Genomic DNA, 21,566 nt, shown 5'->3' with positions numbered 1-21,566 from the left:
GTTTCAGTAACGTTTGCGTCTCGTTTGCTCCGTCAAGCGATGACTTATTGGTGTTTCATTACTCAACAGAGGAGTGGAGGCCAAACAGCCGAACTCTGCCATTCGTAAGTGCGTCAGGGTGCAACTCATTAAGAACGGAAAGAAGATAACAGCCTTCGTGCCGAGGGACGGTTGTCTCAACAACATCGAGGAAAACGACGAGGTTCTAGTGGCAGGTTTCGGTCGTAAAGGCCACGCCGTCGGTGATATTCCTGGAGTGCGATTCAAGGTGGTGAAGGTCGCGAACGTTTCCCTACTTGCTCTTTACAAGGAGAAGAAGGAGCGACCTAGATCTTAAAATTATCGGCAATCAGAAATGTATTTGACAAATATAAACACATAAGTTAAAAACTTACATAATTATTTTATTTCATTCTTATTTATCAAAACGTCTCCCTCCTAAATTAATAATATCTATGACACGTTTGTGGTACAATTATATAAATTATAGACAATTCCGTTCTTACATTACATAAATCAGATTATTCAATGCTATTGCAGATTCATAAATTCCTCGTTACAAATTACTATATCTTCTATAATTGCATTTAAAGGTGCGACAGTCTTCGGCAATTCCTTCGCTAATTTTACATTCGATATCTCTTCTTTCGCTTGCAGTATCTGTAATCAAAGACGTATTTTGAAACTCGTGAAAATTATATCAAACAATAAATAGTGACTAAGACTCGTACCTTTTTCAAAGAGGAAAAATCGGAGCATATACTCTTAATGTTCGAACAAATAGAATCAGACACATCTTTGTCTAAATTCCTGACTTTCATTGGCCAAGATGAAACTGTATGAAACGCTTCCACAAACTTCTCTTTCTCTTTGTCAAATAATTCATCCTGTTCTTCGTTAATCAGTCTATCATCAGTCTATATAAATTTTTGTATAAAATATCAGTAATTTATATAATTGTTTAAAATTTTATTTTAAAAAATCCTGTTATACCTCTACATCGGGCAAGCCATCGGGCAAGTTGGTTCTAATTTCTTCGCAATCATTATTCAACGTTTCTCTCTCGCTTTTTTCAAAGTATTTAATAGCTTCTGCATAACTTATTTTTGGTTTAACGACAGAAAGAGAGGATGTTTGGTCAGCATCAACGCATAACTAAAAATATATGTTGAAAAAATATTTTTTACTTTATATTACTAATATATTAATTCAAGAAAATAATATATTTAATATTGTTAAATATTAACCATACCTTAACGTACCTTAATAATATCCGTAAGTTCTTCTGCCTCATTTGTACTTGCAATAGGTTTCGCGTATACCTTTCTCATAAAGTCTAGCAATAATCTTAAAGTTGGCAGTTGCTCCTTCAGGGAACATTTACCCTAATAAAATAATTGATTATCAATATAAAATCAATGTCAATAATAACTATACAGCATAATAGAATATTTTACAAACAAACCAGTAATACATCCTTGTTGCTGCAAATTCCAATCTGAGAGTAATACTCGAACAACTGATCTAAAAACACATGTATAGACATTTCAATACGTTAATATTTCTTGTTTTTAAATATATCATTTTTTTTTACTGTACATATAAACTCATTGATAATTGAAAATATAATTTCCAGATTTGCTGTTGAATACAAATTGCACGACCGACAAAATAGGAATTACCTTCCAAAGCAGCATTCTTCAACTTTTCCAAATGGGCGACAATTGCCGGCGATTTCTCTGTCAGGAGCCAGGAAAGTAGACACACTCGATTTTCGCCGCTGAGAATCGTCGCCTCCAAGTCCTTTGACTCCGCGTTAGTGATGTGTGGATATCGTAAGTGCAGCAAGATATCGTATATACTTGTCATAACATCGTCCGCGTCGTTCATAGTAGCAAATTGTGAGGTGCACGCATAAAACTCGGGGGAAAAATTTAACGCCAGCCGAAAATAGAAAATTTGAATTCCGTTATTATCTCGATTCAGATATTCATTTTTCGTTATTTTTGCAAAAATATCGCTAGACTGAGCAGTGCTTCTGTCAAAAAACGATGTTTGAAAGTTTCAAACAATAGACATCGATAGCGAAATTAAGCAAGATGGTAGACTACTCTCACATTCGTAGTAAAGGTTATGTTCGGAAATTTCACCCAAATGCTCCCGTAGTCCCGTGTATTATTTTATCCTTGTTTAACACTCGGTGAATAAGAATATGATACACGAGAGCATTCGGGTGATGTTTCCGAACGTAGTTGAAAAGGAACACTAACGAACACACTCACATTTTTATATTTTTAATTATTGTTTGTTTTTATACATAAATTGGACTAATTAAAAAATTGTATATAATATTAAATGGCTAATTAGTAATTAACGAGGGCAATTGCTCATTCAATTGTATATTGCAAAAGTTTTGTAACTATATTATTTGTTTCGATAGGTAATGTTTGTAAATTTAATATTTACAATATTTACAAATAAAATTAAAAAAAATTTAATGTAAATATATTACAAATATATTTATTTTAAGAAAAGGTTAAAACTTTTTAAATTATAAGGTTTAGAAATTCACAAAAAAAATTGCTAAAATCCAAGGGATAATGCATGGCTCCACATAGAAATGGTCCATTTATAATCGACACAGAGTTCGAGCCCAATTCTCATTTCATATATGATTTGGTTTGTCAGAGCTTAATTAAGGAATTAAAGGAAAGTTTTTTAAAGCTGATATTATATGTCCTAATTATCCAAGTAGGTATAAATGCCAGATAAAGTTTCATGAAATTTGTAGGGGCATACCTCAGCATTAAACATTTATGACAATTTCAAAAACTTAAAGATACTTTTATACATATTTTTTATTATATATGAACGCTTTATTATTTAAATATACCTTTAAGCTTAACGAAAATACATTGATATATATTCGAGACAAAAGTATCATTTGCTTTATTCTCTTTATGCCAAGGAAAAAGTATTACTTTTCTTAATAGCTAACATAAGATCAACAGTGAGAATAAATTACAATAAACATGAAGTAACATGAATGTACGTGCGTTGTTTCTTATTTAATATAAATGTAGATCGTAATCCTTAAATATATCGAATTTTTTAGAGGCAATTCGTGACTCAGGTAGCTTTAAAGAAATCCTCTGAACTGGTTGTATAAATATGTCCTTCGGAGAGGAGAAAGTCTAGGATCTCATCTAGACGGGATACAATTTGTTTCGGTATTTGCGCCAGAATATTCCGTTTCTCGATGCCGCACTCAGAATCGTTCGCTGATCGAACAACCTCGAGAACCGCTATTTGCTCAGGCGACATTCCACTCATCGTACTGTCAACCATCAATGAATTGTTGGTAGGTGGTAAGGACTCTTCCGTGGGTTTGCTGGCCGTCAATATGAAACACATGACCTCCATAAAGTGGCACGTCAGTTCGTTCAAGTCCTCCAGAGGATGCATACGTAGGATCAAGACATTTCGTTTGTTATTTTGTGCACGAATCAGCCCGTGAACTCGCACGTATGTGTTAACTTGTATATCATTGTTACTTTCCGCAGGATTCTTATCTGCTTCTAGCCACATGACAGCTGTAAGGGTACCTGTTAAACAAAATCAAATCTAAGTAAATCCTTTGCTCCCCCAATAAAAGTAGCTTGAAACATTTTTAACAATGTACAAATTATATTACACACGTTTCTGAGATTTTCTAATTATACAAAAATTTTATGTTGCATATTTAATTTTCACATACATATAAAGTTACAATGTTTTCCATAAAAGAAATGGTTCAAATGTATTGCTTATTTATAACAACTCAACATAACTCAATATAATTTACAGAAAAAATACATACAAATTAAAAAGACCACAAAAGATACACTTTTATTCCCTTAAAATCAGTTGTTACACTAAAATTGCATTTCAAAATTAATACTACAAAATTTTAATGATTCAGAACTCATTTTCTGAAAAACTTTTTATTTTTTAAATTATGTTGTAACAAATAAACGATATATAGGTATAAAAACATAAAAATTTGATGTGTAACAGATATTTTCGTCATACACAAGTGTGTGAATTTATTGAAAACACGAGATATCGGTTTATCGAAACCTTTTGTGACGTTGCGTTATTGTACATACATAAATACGTTAATTTTACGCGCGAGATCGAAACAACATAACCAAAATACCTGTGTCATCCTGGATAGTGTACGAGATTTTTGTCGTGTCCTGCTCGATGTGACGTACGATTCCGACGATCGACAGAATATTCACGGTTCTGCCGGCGATCTGCAGGTCTCCCGTGGTGGACGTGATGTGTTTTATCAGCACGGGGACGATGCTCTTCTCATTGTTTGTTTTCTTGGCGGTACCGGCCTGCGTGGTGCTGTCGTCCAGAAATCCACCTCCACCGCCCGCGGAGCTCTCGTTCCACATAATGACGAACACCGAGAGACCGAAGAGAAAACCCAGTGGAAGACTAAATGAGCGAGTCTGATTAGTCTTGAAAGTCTGAACTCTGTAAGCTCTGAAGTCGGAACACTCTGAACACGCGCGCAAAGTGTAGGTTAGGTTAGAAACTCGGTTTAGTGATTTCACTTCTTCTACCTGTAGATCAAAAAATAACTAGGGGTTTATTCTTCTCTTTTGCCCGGCGGCACGATGCAATTAATAAGGTATCCTTTCATGTGGATGTTCAACGCTCATTTTTAGCATCATCAAAACAAGACGCGGTCAAAATTAACGAATAACAAGCGTCAATTTTGATCAGGTGATCTATTTTGATGCTAAAAATGAGCGTTCACATGAAAAGTTACCTTCTTTTTATTGTATTATTATATTAATTTTTTTATTATTCTATTATTTTATATTATTAAATAATGTTAAACGAGAATAAATGATGCATTATGCGTATCACACGCGAAACGGAATGCATTTATAGTTGAGTTAGATAATTTTTTAATTTTAATTCGTATTGTAATTGATTAAAGTTTAATCCGCAGCCTACAATTCTCAAATCTTCACTTATTTATCATAAATTTGAGATGCTTTCCATTTAGCGACAAAAATCGATATAAGCGTCAGCCTGTCTTTTTCAACATTCAGTGATAACGAAGATAGAATGATACTTTGTGTCAATTTGTGCCGCTAAATGCAAAGCATTTTAGAATATGTATGTCCGAAATGTACGTACAGACAGTAATCTATAGAACACGTAACGTGAACTATAGAAATTTTTGGTACTGTCGGTATGCATTTTTCAGAACGCACCCGTCAATAAATGATATATGTGAATCTTTTAATGATTTAATCGAATATTTAATTTTGCAAGACGAAAGATTTTTTTTTTTTTTTGCATTTTCTAATACATACTTCGTATATTTGAAAAGAAATGAATACGAATCGGGTATTAGAAAGAGAAAGAGCGAGGAATCTGTGTGTATATACAAAAAAAAATGCAAGTAACGCATATAACACGAACGGACCCCAAACATGTTACAGGGTGAAGTATGCTCGATTGGAGCAGCCAGTCAGGTTCGCTACGTCCCTTCCACCTCGGTTACTTCGTTCACTGGTTCACCAAGTAGAGACCTCGCGGCAGGCCGGCCCGGTCGTGTTCTCTTCGCCTCCGCGATTCTGTTCCGACGAGCGGGATAAGAATAAAAATATTTTTGTGCAATAGCGCGGCTCCCGTCGCGTCGTGGCCCGACCCGGCACGCGAGGTGTGCGCGCGCGAGGGTGTCGACGGTAAATCGCGGGAATCGTATTCGCGATCGTCGAAGATGCGTCGAGGTGATCGGGGCTCGTGCGTGTCTCTGGTTTGTTGATTTTATGCTACCGCAAAAAGTATCATGGCGTCCAAGGGCCATGTGGACAACACGGTGAACGAACGTCGCCTGCGACCGATTTACGGTACGTATGTCCGGCGTCGAGGACACGACCGTCGGGCCCGTCCCGCGACACTCCCGGCGGGCCGCGGTCGTGGCTCCGGGGACGAGGTTATATAACGGCACTCGGTACGAGGCTCTTCTCTCTGGCTTTTCAGACTGGCTGGACAATGGGAATAACAAGAAGGCCCTCCAGGAGGCGGACAAGGTGCTCAAGAAGCACCCGACCAACCAATGCGCCAGGGTGCTCAAGGCCCTGGCCCTGCTGCGTATGGGCAAGGAGAATGAATGTCAGGTCATTATGGACAAGGTGCGCTCCGAGGTGCCCTGCGAGGACTCCACTCTGCAGGCGATGAGCATCTGTTACAGAGAGATACATCAACGTGAGTTCTCGCGCTTTCTGCCTTGATACACGTAGTTTGCACTTGAATCTATACGATTATGTTGATTGTAAATTTACCCACGCAGCGGACAAAGTCAGCGAGCTCTACGAAGCTGCTGCGAAGGCTGATCCAAACAACGAAGAGCTCCTAACGCACCTCTTCATGTCGTACGTGCGACTTGGCCATTATAAGAAACAACAGCAAACCGCTCTTAACTTGTATAAACTTACTCGGAAAAATCCATATTATTTCTGGAGTGTTATGAGTATAGTGATGCAAGCTATTCATCATTCTGATCAGAAGCTGGCGAAAGGAGTTATCTTGCCTTTGGCAGAAAGAATGGTTGGTACCCTGATTGTTACTTACCATTGCTATATAATTAATTGCATGTGTTTGTGGAATTATAGAGTTTTTTTTAAATTTGTACATACAAATGAATATTGCAGAGATGACTGAAATAATTTGTTTTTTTTTCTATGAATACATCAGGTCCTAAAACTAGTAAGGGAGGGAAAAATAGAAGCGGAACAGGAAGTGCAACTTTATCTGATGATATTGGAATTGCAGGACAAGAATGAGGAAATATTAAATGTACTGTCTAGTCCTTTAGCTTCATATGTCTCATATGTACCTCATCGAAAGGCTACTTGTTTATTGAAGCTAGAATGTTTTCCTGAAGCGGCTAACGCATATCGCGCACTTATTGAAGAGAAGTAAGACCAATCTTGTTAATATTCTTTTTCACTATTTTACGTGTTTATGGCATTTTGATATAAATAATTTTATACCTGCATTTTTATATTTATTTTTATTTTATAGCATTGATAATTGGGCATTTTATCAAAATTATCTTTCGGCGGCTTTAAAGTTTCAACGTCTGACAGAATGTTTGGACTTTTTCAACCATATTATCAATATGTCAGAGAAGAAAATTCGCGCGCCGTATTTGGCCCGTCTAGAATTATTAAAACGATGCCAGACCGAGGATCTACAATATAGTATGACCGCCATGAATTTTATGCATCAATACTTTTCTCAATTTGGAGAGAAAGGATGTGTGGTTGGAGATTTGCGATTGTATCTAAATCTACTTACACCCAAGTCGAAGGTAGAATTATTTGAAAAGGTAAGAAGAAAAAACTTAGAAATGTATTTTTAGAATAAAGGGATAAAGTTATTTTGTCTTGCAATAAAATTAATCTCTTATTATTTAATATCTATGTTAATTTAAATATAAACGAGGTAATATATATTTAATATGTATGTTTTTTTATTCCAATAGTATTAAAATGATTATTGCAACTGTTTAATTTATTTATTTATGATATAGATTGAGGAAGATATTGGTGTCGCGCCGAATGAGTTTCCAACTACAGTACAACAAATGCAAAGGCACATACATTTGGAGCAATTGCGGCGTATTTGTGGCTTCCACCATTCTCCCTTAGCAGACAGAGACAAACAGGAGCAATTGATGAAGCGACTGTGCGATTTGTACGAAAAAGGCAACGAATTGTGTCCAATGCAGGATAGATTGCCAACTGATTTCTGCCCGGCGGATCCATATATCCTATTGGCCACGCATTTGTTGCACCAATTGTGGATCGACACTAGTGACGCGTCTTTTCTTTATAGGTAATAATATAACGTATTTTCCTATGATACATGAGACAACAAAGCTAATTGATATTGATGAAAAGGTGCTAATGACTATTTTTGAAAACATGCACATTTTTTAAAACAATGGATTTACAGGGCAATGTCATTATTGGAACACGGTCTTCTATCGAGTCCTGTAAATTTTCACATCAAAATTTTGCTTGTGCGTATTTATTTGGAAGCTGGTCTAGTGGTCGCGGCTGATCATGCGTTCGCATTGCTCGATGTAAAACACCTTCAACTAGACTCACTGGGTCATCTCCACGCGCCACTTCTCGCGCCTCTCGGTAACTTGCCTCTGGCCTCGACAACTCTTGATCATACAGTGAAATTTTTCATAGCCAACTATAAGGATGTATGTGTTTTCAAGCATACTAAAATTAAAGAGAATAAGTAAGACCGTTTATGCTTAACTCATGGCCTTTATGATTCTCTTTTAGAGCGCGGATCACTTAACACTCGCTTACAAATACGGCAGTTTTATAAAAATTCAAGATTTTGTGGAGTTGAGAGAACGCCTAGAAAATTCGTTTCACTTCGCTATGACAACTGTGGATAAAATGCTGCTCGATTTGTGTTGGTGCGACAGCACTGCTTCTTTATTCTCTACTTTGAACAATATGCATATTCAACCTCATCTCGATTCCATTAGATGGGCACATTTGCGAGATAATCGTGATTTGGTGGTAAGTATTTTTGAGAATATTGCGACAACAATACGACGAAATGAAGTTCTGATTTAATATCATTGTTGAGTTGAATAAATTATTCTGTTAAACAGGTCGTTCGCGGATGGGAACCAATTAATCAAAGCGAGGAGGATCCGAGAATGCAGGAAGAGACACGCATGTGTATGTTAAAATTACTCTCGGCGAGAAATGCCATATTGCGCATCCTGGCGGCGAGTGTCGCATCGTCTTCTATGTATCTTTCTCAATTGTCCGCTGAGCTTAAGGAGCTAGCGGAAGAAAGTGTACCGAGTATATTGCAAAAATTTGACACGGATGGAAAACGGAACAGACCATGTAAAATATTGGTTCCGCTTGATGCTGTCGAACGATTACGCGAAGCTTATCATTCTGAGCAATTAAGGACTATAGCGTGCCTTGCAAAATCACTCACTCACTCTCATTGTCCGGACTACGATTGCATACAGATGCTGCGAACGACCCCTTGCTTGCAGACGTTACCTATCCCTGAACGAGATGTGCCGGTGTCCTTCAAAAACTTCTTACTCAGAGCCTCAACTTGTAGCGAATCTTTAGCGATTATTAGCGCTATATGTAGCGCATGTGCGACACAATCGGAACCACGCGCAGAATCGCAAAAGAAAAATAAGAAGAAGTATAATAAGAAAATTGTGTCAAACATGATAAACGAGACCAATGAGACCAAGGTAATTTTTTTCTTATTGATAATTTCGCAATCATAAATGATTATTTTTGTTATACTACTTTGTAAAATATTAATTCTATACGTATTTATAATTTCGATATAATGTAATTTTTATCGCGATTATTTATTGTATTCTAGACTTGGAGAGAAGTAGCTGTATTACTATCAGAAAGAGTGGAAAATTTAGATGCGGTCCTAACAGAATTCGAAAAATACGAGTTACACACGGGATTGGATGAGAAAGACGATGTATGTGCCACCATTACGAATCGCGGGCAAGCGAGTCTCCGGCAGAGTTGCAGATCCCTCAAATCACGCACCCAGTCCATATTAAGGCTTTTAAGTAATTTAAAGAGCTGAAACTGTTCGACAGTATTTGTACAAAGAACATCTATATCCGTCTACTTTTCATAATTTTCAAAAAATAACTTGAGAGTTCTGTACATAATTCTTAGCCCCAATTCAATTATAAATGAATGAATGAATGGTTTAATGCTGATTAAAATACCTGAGCCTATACCTTCATTTTTATGAAAAATACTGTGCAGTCATTTCAATACACTGCCATTTGATCAGCTTACTGATGATACATTATTGAAATCAAGGAACAAATGTAAAAATTGAAACGATAATAATACTTCTAAAATTTCTAAAATTTTTAGAATTAAAGAAGGCATTAAATTTATCGATTTATAACACGGTCTATCTACTTCTATGTGCCATTTTTTTTTCCTTAAAAAAATAAAGTTATTTTATATATTATATATCGCAAAAAGTCTGTCGTTTCGCGCATAGATCAACATCGTGTATTTTATGCATTATTTTCGTAGACATTTTAAGGAATGATGCTCATGAATAGCATTTAATTATATTTTGTAACAATCTGTGACATACATATTGTTTCTTTTCCATAATTATATATATTAATAAATTTATTATTAGGTAATTGGTTATCAATTGTTAAATAATCCGATAAAATCGGTAAAAAATGATAAATTGCTTGGAAAGTGGAAAGGAATAAATTGCTAATACGAGTGCAGAAAGTTACGTATTTATTTTACTTGCGTAATTATTTCAGTTAAAGTATAAAAAAAATAATATACTGTCGATTGTATCGTTAATGTGTACATTGATAAACATACATCAATTTTTGAACGTTTAAAGTTTATGCGTGCCTAATAATGTCCACATTAATGTTATGATCAATCATCGATTGGACTAACGCTTTTTACATCTACGGCCCATTAGATAAGCACCAAAATTTATCTATGAGTAAATGACTACAGGTATGACTAAAAACATTTTGTCGATATTACAATAAAAATAATTTTATTTACAAAATATCTTATACATATCACATTCAACGATAGTTTATACATATAGTATATATAATTTTATACAATATTAATAATCGTCTAAAAAATTTTAATTATCACATATATATTTATTTTTACAGTCAAATTAAATTATTACCTAATCTAAAAAAGTAAATACTATAATGTAATTGTACATTGTAATTATTGTATTGTTTGTGCTGCAAGAAAGACAGAAATTCAATAAAAAAATCCAGAGATCATTAAGATTATAAATTTGATCAGTAACGCTACAGTTAGCGATTAATTGTCAAATTATGCTATTTTTTGCTGTTTTTTTTCCGTTATACTATTTACAATAGCAACTTCTCTATATTACAGAACTCTATTAGGAATAAATGTCTGTTTCATTAAATAAATTTGCTAATTTAAGACATTATACATAAAAAAATACGATTATAACCCTAATCTTCCGGGTGTATTACGATACGGGGCAGGGGTACCCGGTTCCCTAATACCAGGCGTTAAAATCTCCTTCTTTCGGACTGACGCCTGTTCTCGCTCGAGCTGCTCCTGAGCGCGCGCCTTCATCTCCTCCTCGGCCTCCTTCATTTGATGCTCCATCTCGTGGAGGTGTTGCATCGCCTGCCGTCGCTTCGCACGACCGCTCCGGCCAGTCTCCTTCACGCTGAAGAACATTGGGCCCAATTCAGCCAACCAGTGGCCGTCCACCGCGGTGACGCACTGCATGTATTCCTTGGCGGTCATCACGAGCTCGTGGTACACGACGTAGTCAGGTGTGAAGCCCATGCCGAATAGCGCGGAGGTGGGATGGAGATGACAAGGCATTCCGGTGCGGCAATTGACGTACTCGCCAATGCCCTTCAAGCGCGCCGCTTGGTGAAAGTAGGCGGAGCAGATGCATTTCCGTACGATGTCCCAGTCGGTGCCACAGCTAACGACATCCATCTTCTGCTGCTTCAGAATCTCCTCGAGCTGCGACCGTACCTCCCGCACCTTGCGCATCGCCTTCGCGTGTATGAAGTGGTCGTTACACCAGGAACTCGAATAACCGTTCGCCTTCCACTGATTGTACACGTTCAAGTACGTCAGATGATCCGACTCCGGTACCTGAAACTTCTCGCGTGCTGAATCTGAATCTTCCTCGCGTCCCTTCGGCCGATAGAAGATCGACGGTACCGATAGCATGGAGACGATAATGAGAATGTCCGCGGTACAGCCGAGACGAGAAGCGACTATGAGCATCTGACATTGCGGTGGATCCAACGGAAACTCGGCCATTTGTCGTCCCAGGGGGGTCAAGCGTCCGGTATTGTCAAGCGCCCCCAGGATCCACAGCTGATACAACGAGTTCAGTATATTATCTTGCGGCGGTGGATCCATGAAATGGAACGCCAACAAGTCTTGGACTCCTAGCGATTTCAGCAGCAGTACCGTGTTAGCTAAATTCGTGCGTTGTATCTCGGGAACGCCTGTGAGTAGTAATTCGTCCAAGTATTGTCTTCGCGTGTACAATCTGAAGCACTGACCGGGACCGGTACGACCGGCTCTGCCCTGCCTCTGATCGGCGTTTGCTCTCGACACGGGATACACTTGCAGAGCGTCCATACCTATTCGAGGATTGTACACTTTCAATTTGCAGTATCCCGAATCGACGACGAAGACGATACCGTCGACTGTCAGCGACGTTTCCGCTATATTGGTCGCGACGACGCATTTACGGAGACCACCCTCGGATCGTTGGAAGATCTTCGCCTGCAAGTCCGACGGCAGTTGGGAATAAATCGGCAGTATGGAGAGAGGCGGGGCCGATTCGATTTCGGCTAAACGCTCCTTCAGAGCTTCGCAAGTGACCTCGATGTCCTCCTGACCGGGCATAAAGACCAATACGTCGCCGCTTTTGGGCTGCAGGTGAATTTGCAAGACCTGCTTCACAGCCGCGTCCACGTAATCCTCGACCGGATTCTTCGCGTGCAGCACCTCGACGGGGAACGTGCGTCCGGGTATTTGGAATGTCGCCGCGTTGCCGAAGAAAGCGGAGAACTTGCTGGAATCCATCGTTGCGGACGTGACGATTAACTTTAGATCATGCCGTCTGGCGACAACCTGTAAACATTTCTAAATTAGGAAGACTGCACGGTATGGAAATATTCGAATATGTAAGATAAAAGATGCGATCTCTCTGTACCTCTCTAAGAAGGCCAAACAACACGTCGGTGGAAAGTGATCGTTCATGAGCTTCGTCCATTATAATCACGCTGTAACGATCCAAATCTCCCTCCCTCAAACTTTCTCTCAGTAAAATACCGTCGGTCATATATTTGATGACCGTCTGTAAAACATAAAATTTACACGTCGAACACAGATCAGAATTTTACGACAAAGTATACAAGATGTTAAAATTATATTTAAATTATTGTTTACTTACATCCTTCGAAGTGCAATCTTCGAAACGTATCGCATATCCGACCTTGTCGCCTAGAGCAGTAGCCATCTCGTCGGACACCCTTTTCGCGACGGACATCGCGGCGACCCTCCTAGGCTGGGTGCAACCAATCATGCCGTAGCGACTGTAGCCGTCCTCGTGAAGATACTGCGTGAGTTGCGTGGTTTTGCCGCTACCGGTCTCGCCTACTATTACAACGACGCTGTTCTCCCGGATGACGTTCAGCAGCTCCTGTCGTACCGCGAATACAGGAAGAGTCCTCCTCTGATGCTGTATGGACCTGTGCCTAGCCTCCCCGGTTACCTCCCCCGACCCTATGTGCCGAGCGTATTTTTGCCCAGCCTTGAAGTCCGTTTCTTGCCCGGTGTGCTCCTTGTCGTCCTTACGCCGATCGTGCACACCCATGATGTTGCCGATGTGCGTACCGGCCAGCTCCCAATGCTTCTTCTGCGCCCTACGTCTCTCCTTTTGCTCGCGGTACGCCTTGACCAGCGCCGAGCCCTTCCTCGCCACCAGGGCCATGTCGGAGGTGGGGTCGCGCACGGGCACGACCGGCTCCGGCTGCTTCGTGAACACGATGCGTCCGTCCAGGAACGGCGGGACCACGTTGTGAACCAGCAGGTGAACTCTCGCCTCTCCCTCGTCGTCGGGATCGTCGTCGTGGTCCAGCGAGCTCACGACTCCGGACGTTAGCATGCGGTTACGCTCCCACAATTCGTTGTCCTTGTTTATCTGTCGTTGCTGGGCGGAGAGGCGTTTCTGTCGCTTGGCTTCCAGCTCCATCTCCTTCTTCTGCGTGTACTCCTCGGACACATTGGCGAAAGCGTTGTTCTCGCCGTCGTCCAACGCGTACCACTCTCTGTCCAGTCGTTGCTGCTCCTCCTCCCACAGCTCCTTCTCCTCCCCGTCTATCATCGGCGTGGCGCCGGAGCTCTTGAAGTCCTTGTTCCACGAGTTGTACTTGTAGGAAGGAGTGAATTCGCTTCTGATGCTGTCGCGACCGTCCCGGCTGCTGTAAAGATTCGGCGTCGGATGGTCCCAGCTCGAGCGTTTCGGCTCCTCGTCCTCGTCGTCGTCCCAATTGCTCTTGGAGGTCGGATCCTTCGTCCGAAATTTCGGCGTTTGCGGCTCGTCTCTGAATCTGAGTGGCGTCTGCCTCGCGCTGCTGTCCCTGCCACGACTCTCCCTGTCCCGATCTCTCCGCCTGTCTCTGTCCCGCTCGCGATCCTTGTACGAATTCCTCGAGTACCTATCGTCCGCGCCTAATCGCTGACGCTTGAGTCGCGACTCCAATCTCTGTTGCGCCTCAGAATTGACACCGCCGGTGTGAGTAGGGGTCTCCTCCTCGTAGGATCGGTATCGCCTGTCCCTCCCTTCGGATTTGCTGAACTTCGAGCCGGCGGGCTCCTGCGACTGCTCCTTTCTCTTTCGTTCGGCGAGCTTGTCGAGGCCTAGTACGGAGGGTTTCTTGAAAGTGTGGTCCGAAGCTTTCTTACGTACGATCAGACCACCCGCTTGATCTCCTATCGTCCCCTCTAATCTGTACAAACTCGGATCGTCTGACATTTCTCTTTTGATATATTTAGCCGAATATCAATAGAATATAGTGTTATTTTCTGAAAACAGACGAATCACACACATTTTAAGAATTATTGAATAAACGGACTACATACGTTGGAGCATTTATAAAATTGAATGTATAACAAATAGATTATTATATTTAGAATCTTAAAAGGACGTAATGCATAATTTTTAAAAATAAAAAAACATCTCGAACAATCATACTAACCTAAACGATTGCCAAAGGCGTAAAGAAAATGGCGTTTTTATCACGAGATCATAGCTCTCGCATTCGTGAGCAAGCAATTGGTTGAAACGCGCCGTACGAATATGCAAATTTCAAAATTCACGTACGGTATATATGATCTTAGGAAATATGTAAAATAATTTCCAGCGAAATAACCAAAAAACAAGACACATCGAAGAATCACCGTAGCGTCATTGAGTAAAAAAAGAGTAAAGACTGAAAGCACAGGAGGGAGTGTATGGCTCTGAGCAAGCGCACGGAAGTGACTATATACAAAAGCGGTCGGTCAAGATGGCCGTTCAAAGGGAGCCAATCATAGACAATAGTGGCCAGTCAAGATGGCTGCCATGACGTAGTTCCGTTCGCGGATCAGCCTATCGATACATTCCCTCCTGTTGCTGTCTTTCTTTTTACTCAATTGAGAATCACCATAGCGCAGAAAATACATAGAAAAAATGATTGAAGTGATGAAGCCTTTACTGCAAGTGCGCCATCTAGGGAGTTGAATAGGAAGGAATCTCCAAATACACGCATCCGATAAATACTTGACCGTCGATATTGCAAAATGTATTTGGTATTAATTATTATTTCATTATGATAATAAAAAATATATAAATTGATAATAAAAACGTATTCAAATTGTCGACAAATAATTAAATTACTTAATTCTCATGTTGAATTTAATATCTTTAGTTTTATTTAGATACTTTGTATTTGCAGACTGGCACTTTAATAGTATTTTTTCAGCATCTGTTTTTACTTCAATTTTATATTTCAGTAACGTTGGGACGTGCATAAACACTTGCAGTGCAATGGCTTTATTTTCTCTTTTTTTTTTCTATTGCGCTACAATCTCCAGATTCTTTTACTCTAGGGTCTTCAATCCCAATCTCCGTGCGCTTGCGCAAACGCGCTGTTCGTTTCGCGCCGCGGCGTGGCGAGTTCGAAGCGAGGGACTCACTTTGCGTTGAAAAAATAAATCGCGCGACGGATAAAAATTGTACTCCTACAATACGGCTGTAAAACACGCTCTTGGACGCACTGTCGAACATGGGACTGTCAAACGGATCGTCGGGTAAATTCATTGGCGAAAGCGCAGTTATAGGGCGACGAGTACAGTCGTAACAGAAGTACGGCGCGCGCATGCGCGGCACGTTTATTGCCGCTGCGTATTCTCGGAGTCGCGCATGCAGCGAGATCGTCCCGCGTTTGGTATGTTTATTACGTACACGAACTCGCGTAAAAAGTAATAAAAAAAAGGATACATACTCGAGCCGGCGCGTGCCGGCCAAACGGCGGAAGTCGAGTGCGCGCGTCGCAACGCCGTGTCGTTAATTAATATCCGCTCGCTCGCAAATCGTCGATTGATCGTCGCGATCATCGTTGTCCGCGACGCGCGTTGTCCAGCTCCAGCGTCAACGTGTTGCTCCTCGCGGTCTCGTGCTCCCACGGTAGTCATGATCGGCGTTGAAATTGATTAGGAAACCTCTTTCTTAACAATTCGATCTCGAAGACAATATATATCCGAGGTAATATTTCCTATAGTTATGTCTGGAAAACAGAATTCTTCTAATCAGCGATACGCGTTCGGATTTCCCGAGGATCTCACAATCAGCCGTTTTAACGGTAATCGTGACGTACGAAATGTTATACGTGAATCGGGTATCGGGAGTGCCGTGTGAATCATTGGACGGACGGTTGTTGCAACGATTCATCGGTATGTTGTAACAATCATCTCTATTTTCCCTCTTATCGAGTCGCTTTCCTACGATATTCTTGATGTAGTCGCGTGAAACGACGTACATATTGCGAGTAGAGAGGTCGTTGCTGTACATATATGTATGCCACATACGAAATTTATATTCTGTACATTTTTTAATTACTTCAAGAAAAGGCCAGAGAGTAATGAAAGAAAGAAAATAATATAATAAAATACGATGCAATACTGAAAAAAGAAAGAAACAAATGTAAAAATTTGATTAATCATACATTTGCAATAAATTTGCATTATATTTCAGGATTTTTACTTTCATTCAATTACGATTATGTTTTTGTGAAGACAAAATAGTATATTTTAATAAATTATACATATATAATAAAATACAGAAATTGGACTCAAAATAAAGCTGCTATGATTTGAGCTAATTGACGGTTATATGTGCATATAAAATACAATTTTAATTGCACTATTACAGCATTATTATATTCTTTTTTGTAAACATTTATTAATTTTTTAACTTTTGCATTTTACAGTTATTATTTTATTATAAAAGTCGAGCGAAGAAAACTAAAAATAATTTAATGATACGCCGATATTAATGCATTATTAAATTAATTTTATATTTATTATGGAATGTTTTTAATTTTATAATCGTTATCTTTAATTTTTATATCTGACTTTGATAAAATTATATCTGAATCTATTTTTGAGTTGAGAATTATGATTAGATTTACATTTAAAAAATGTTGAGTTATTTCTAACCAGTCACCTCCGTAAACGGGTTTTTGCTATGACAATTTTTAATCGATACATTGTTTTCCATAGTTTTTGCAAGCTCAATAATATCATGATCATTAAGTTCATTAAAATGAATTGGATCTTGCTGATCTGTCGTTGATTTTCGTGATATAATTTCTACACTTTCGTCAAGGCTTTCTTTAACCTCGTTGCATAATTCTTCTTTATTTGCCGTCCTTGTCAATTTTGTCTCCTCCTTCAATTTGTTATTTTTATTATATTTTGTCCAGCAATGTTCGAAATTCATAAAAACGTCTCTCCAGATACACAGCTCTTCCACTAAGAAATAAAATTCAAAAACAATTACTGAATTATTTGACTCAATTATAAATTGTAAGTTTAAATCAGTAAATTATTTTTTAAATTTATTAACCTGATATTATCATAATGGAAAAATATTCGAAGTATTTTATATATTTTATACTTTTTGCCAAAAAGTATGTTACATTAATATTGAATTACAATTTTTTAATTTTATGAAGCATTTAAAAATAAAAAAATTAAATAATTTTTGTCATATTTATGAATAAATATCTCTTTAATCTCAGTTACACTTTTAACTATCTTACCATATAAAAGCAGTGTTATAAGCATAAATAATCCCGTGGACAAATTAACGTTCGGTAACACGGTATATGCCAATCCGAAAAGAGCTGGTCCTTCGTGAATAGCCATTCCTTCGATAGTGTTGACAAGCCACGGCAAATAAAGATACGGAATTCCGTATATGTCGCCGATCGTTAGCATTATTGTTGATACCAATGCTGCAAGCACGTCACCTATCATTATCTTAATCCTCAAATCTGCGTTAACAACAAGGAATTATTTTCTACGCGTTACCGTGCTCACGTTTAATTAATCGTGTGAGACTAAAGCTTAGTTACTGTAGTTTCGGCGGAATAAATGATTAAAAACCACAGATCTTGTTGGCGAAATAGAACGAAATGCACTGCGTGAGCCAGCTTCCAGAACGATTGAGCTTAGGCAGTTGGTAGCAAAGCACATTATGCCTAAATATAACATCTTGAGCTGAAATAAATATATAAGAAATATATATTAATTGTCAAACAATCAATAATTATTAATTAATTGTTTAAACTAAATGCCAAAAATATATAGATTATTTTTTTGTATTCTTACAGTAATTATTTTAATTAAAATTATTTTGATTAAATGATAAAAGATACAAATTTTCGGAAAATAATAATAAATGGTGTCAGGACTAAGAGAACTAACCACTTGTTTAATTAAGATCGATGGAAAGCTAATTATATATTTACCTTGGAGTTTCTTATCTTATGATCATCTTTAATTTTTGTATCTGAATTCGATGTTCCCGAGTCGAGAATCATAATTAATTTGAATTTGCTGTTAAATTTCCCAAAAATTTTCTTAGTTATTATTGCATTAACTGCTTTAATATTAGCTATTTGTTTGGTTATAAATTATTACAAATGTGTCATCCATAATTTGTCTGAAAGTTCAATGGCACGAATAAAAGACGAAGCAAACGATAATCATTTAACTTCAGTCATTTAAGTCTCTTCTCTCTCATTGTCTCTTTTTTTCTCTTTATCCAACATATATATTTTTTTCTTGATTTATATTTATTATATCTTAGTTATGAATGTGTAAAATAAAAATATTATATTTTTATTTACGCAAAATTATATATTGTAGCAAGTATTGCAATTTACTGCCTTTTCTTTCACTTTTGCGTATTGCATTCGTACTTTAATTGTATTTGTTATTTTTATATCTAGATCATATTTAACCTTTTTCTTAAATAAAAGCATTAAATATTGTATTTATCAGATATTTTGTTTCATTTGACATTAAGATTTACAAATTAAGAAATGTATAGAAATAAATTTTGTTACATCAAGCAGTTTCCAACAACGTTTATAACTGTAAATTATGTAGCTTTCGCCGCTTAAAATCTCTGCAACGTCGCAGAAAAGACTGTCGGCATCGTGTGCGGCCTGCAGATCCGCTCATTGTTTGTCTAATGCATATTGACTATTAACAGCAAATCCGTTTGCCTTATAGGTCAAGCTGCGGATACGTCACGTCCTTATTCGCTAAGCAGTCTCATCGCTCCCGGTCATCTTCGGCTGCCATCCATATTCGGCGGTCTCACCCACAGGCAATGCCAGTCGCATTCATAAAAACGTCTACCTGTTTGGTGAGTAGAACGCATTAAATACCCATGCATTAAGCGAAAGGACATACGTTGTACACTTCAGCGTATATGACACCTTGCGATGAATAGTTCATTCGTACCCGTGAAACTCCACTTATCTTAAACATATTGTTTGTCAAAACCATCTAAACCTGTGTTAAAAAAATATATATTTGATCACATAATCGCTGTATAAGTGAAATTATTAGTATCAAATGAGAAAAATAATAGAAATAAAACGATAATCAATAACCGATGTACAATTTACGACCATTTGCTTTATGATATGTTATAGATATCTTTATTAATTTCCTTCTTTCCACTGTTATTGTGGCGGTAAATAGAATAAAATAAATAAGTATAAAGAAATCTAAGAAAGTTATTAAAAAAATGCAAAATCGTATAATTGAAATTTGTTAAACAATGAATTTTTCAAAAACTAAAAATTCTACATCTTGCATTCTTAAAAGTTTTTCTTAAATAAAAATATATGCATAAGCAAAACCAAAATCATTACAACGCGCGAATAAAATATTTCTAAAAATTAATATTTAAAAAATTATCTCGATATTTATCTATATATTCTTAATTATATATAATATTAACTTTCTGCTTTATTGAAATAAAATACGAATAAGATATATTATTTTTATTGAGAGAAATCGTAATAAAAATGGGAACAAATCATTCTCTAATGCCGATTTTATTGATAGAGTTTTGATATTCGATTTTGATATTCGAACAATTTGAGGATAAGCCTGGAAGCAGCTCGATCGAAAGCAGGCGCGTTCGAGAAGACCTAGGGCGTGCCGGAGATTACGATCAATCTGCTCTTTAAATTCTTCGCGAAAGCCTGCCCTCGATATCGCCGGCGCGCAGATTCCCGTCCGACATCCCGGCCGGCCGTTTCGGCATCACGCACCGTGCGCGTTCGTGGCCAGCCGTAGCGATGTACACCGAGCAGACGACGCGTACACGCACCGGCGCGGCGCGGCGCGGCGATACATACCGCGCGCGTCGTACACGCGAGGACGTGTACGGGGACACGACGAGTACGTGTCCTGCGAGCGAGAGGTGATCGAGGGATAGATGCAGAGAGCCGTGGGCTCTCTGCTTCCGCGTGGACGGACAATCGCCTTTTGACGTGCGTAGCGACGTGATTAGCCACTTTCGCGCCCCGGACACGAAATCGCCTTCCTCTACGGAGTTTGAAGAATCTTCGTGAAAAAAATTCATATAAAACTCGTAAGGGCGGTATTCCGAGATATATTTCGATCCTACATTCAAGATCGTCTCGAGTCTGGTCATGAGCAGTCTTAAAACTCCATCTAACCAATGGAATGACTGTATACAGCGTCTCGAGATCCGTACTTAAAACGATCTCGAATGCAAAATCGGGCTGTAACGTAATTCACATAAAACTCCGCGACAAGCAGCCGCTGTAACGCAACAAAGATTTGCTTATCTCGACAAAATTCTCAATAAGACGTTGAGAATGGTAATCACGCGCGCGAGATAAATTACCACTTATCAGATATATTTTTTCCTATCGTTATTATCCGTTATATTTCTCTATTGAATGTAATTATTAATTCACGTTGCCGATTTGTAATAATATGTAATATTTTTCGGGATATTTTTTTTACCGTTCGCTCGCCACGGCTATACGGCACTGTTCACGCGTGCGTGTACGTACGTGCGTGTGCGCGTCCGTCGAAGAAAGCTCCTCCGCGCTTGAGTAACGCTACGGGACTCTCGGCTGAGTCTCTCCTCTCGGCTCTGGATGACCGCGGCCGATCGCCACTCGCATGAGCATTCGGATCACGCTGCCGGGGCGAGCACGTAACAATTTCTGTTCTTGGGACTGGAGCCACCGGATCGTCGATCTTTTCGTTCCTCACTTCGACTTCGCGACGCGCATTCGGCGCGGCCGAAACGCGATTCCG

General features: G+C 38.7%; 6 protein-coding genes across 6 annotated transcripts; 2 read left to right on the top strand and 4 right to left on the bottom strand.

Annotated features, from left to right (window-relative positions):
- Window positions 1–46: 46 nt before the first annotated feature.
- LOC105454542 (40S ribosomal protein S23-like) lies at window positions 47–394 on the top strand (the record flags this gene model as incomplete). Its single annotated transcript, XM_011697214.1, has 1 exon — window positions 47–394. A coding segment is annotated over one exon (291 nt), but the record flags the coding sequence as incomplete, so codon positions are not given.
- Window positions 384–2,108, bottom strand: LOC105454517. Its single transcript, XM_011697188.1, has 6 exons — window positions 1,683–2,108; window positions 1,466–1,524; window positions 1,263–1,385; window positions 994–1,155; window positions 732–917; window positions 384–660 (listed from the first exon to the last, which is right to left on the bottom strand). Exons 1-6 carry the CDS (start codon window positions 1,888–1,890, stop codon window positions 532–534), a joined length of 867 nt encoding a protein of 288 aa, XP_011695490.1. The 5' UTR covers window positions 1,891–2,108; the 3' UTR covers window positions 384–531.
- Window positions 2,109–2,840: 732 nt separating this feature from the next.
- On the bottom strand, window positions 2,841–4,584 carry LOC105454516 (replication protein A 32 kDa subunit). Its single transcript, XM_011697187.1, has 2 exons — window positions 4,199–4,584; window positions 2,841–3,605 (listed from the first exon to the last, which is right to left on the bottom strand). The coding sequence occupies exons 1-2, from the start codon at window positions 4,443–4,445 to the stop codon at window positions 3,130–3,132; spliced, it is 723 nt and encodes a 240-aa protein (XP_011695489.1). The 5' UTR covers window positions 4,446–4,584; the 3' UTR covers window positions 2,841–3,129.
- A 968-nt stretch (window positions 4,585–5,552) lies between these two features.
- Window positions 5,553–10,485, top strand: LOC105454515 (N-alpha-acetyltransferase 25, NatB auxiliary subunit). Its single transcript, XM_011697186.1, has 10 exons — window positions 5,553–5,921; window positions 6,055–6,279; window positions 6,365–6,621; window positions 6,769–6,992; window positions 7,099–7,405; window positions 7,610–7,914; window positions 8,035–8,293; window positions 8,379–8,624; window positions 8,720–9,334; window positions 9,472–10,485. The coding sequence occupies exons 1-10, from the start codon at window positions 5,861–5,863 to the stop codon at window positions 9,691–9,693; spliced, it is 2,721 nt and encodes a 906-aa protein (XP_011695488.1). The 5' UTR covers window positions 5,553–5,860; the 3' UTR covers window positions 9,694–10,485.
- A 313-nt stretch (window positions 10,486–10,798) lies between these two features.
- On the bottom strand, window positions 10,799–15,114 carry LOC105454514 (pre-mRNA-splicing factor ATP-dependent RNA helicase PRP16). Its single transcript, XM_011697185.1, has 4 exons — window positions 14,903–15,114; window positions 13,096–14,729; window positions 12,856–12,999; window positions 10,799–12,773 (listed from the first exon to the last, which is right to left on the bottom strand). Exons 2-4 carry the CDS (start codon window positions 14,677–14,679, stop codon window positions 11,103–11,105), a joined length of 3,399 nt encoding a protein of 1,132 aa, XP_011695487.1. The 5' UTR covers window positions 14,680–14,729; window positions 14,903–15,114; the 3' UTR covers window positions 10,799–11,102.
- Window positions 15,115–17,262: 2,148 nt separating this feature from the next.
- LOC105454513 lies at window positions 17,263–18,958 on the bottom strand. The gene is made up of 4 exons (XM_011697183.1): window positions 18,719–18,958; window positions 18,323–18,467; window positions 18,008–18,241; window positions 17,263–17,717 (listed from the first exon to the last, which is right to left on the bottom strand). Exons 1-4 carry the CDS (start codon window positions 18,788–18,790, stop codon window positions 17,398–17,400), a joined length of 771 nt encoding a protein of 256 aa, XP_011695485.1. The 5' UTR covers window positions 18,791–18,958; the 3' UTR covers window positions 17,263–17,397.
- Window positions 18,959–21,566: the final 2,608 nt, after the last annotated feature.

The sequence above is a fragment of the Wasmannia auropunctata genome, unplaced genomic scaffold (assembly GCF_000956235.1).
Source record: "Wasmannia auropunctata unplaced genomic scaffold, wasmannia.A_1.0 LD335985.1, whole genome shotgun sequence".
Lineage (NCBI taxonomy): Eukaryota > Metazoa > Arthropoda > Insecta > Hymenoptera > Formicidae > Wasmannia > Wasmannia auropunctata.
This window is presented reverse-complemented; position numbering and strand designations above follow the sequence as displayed.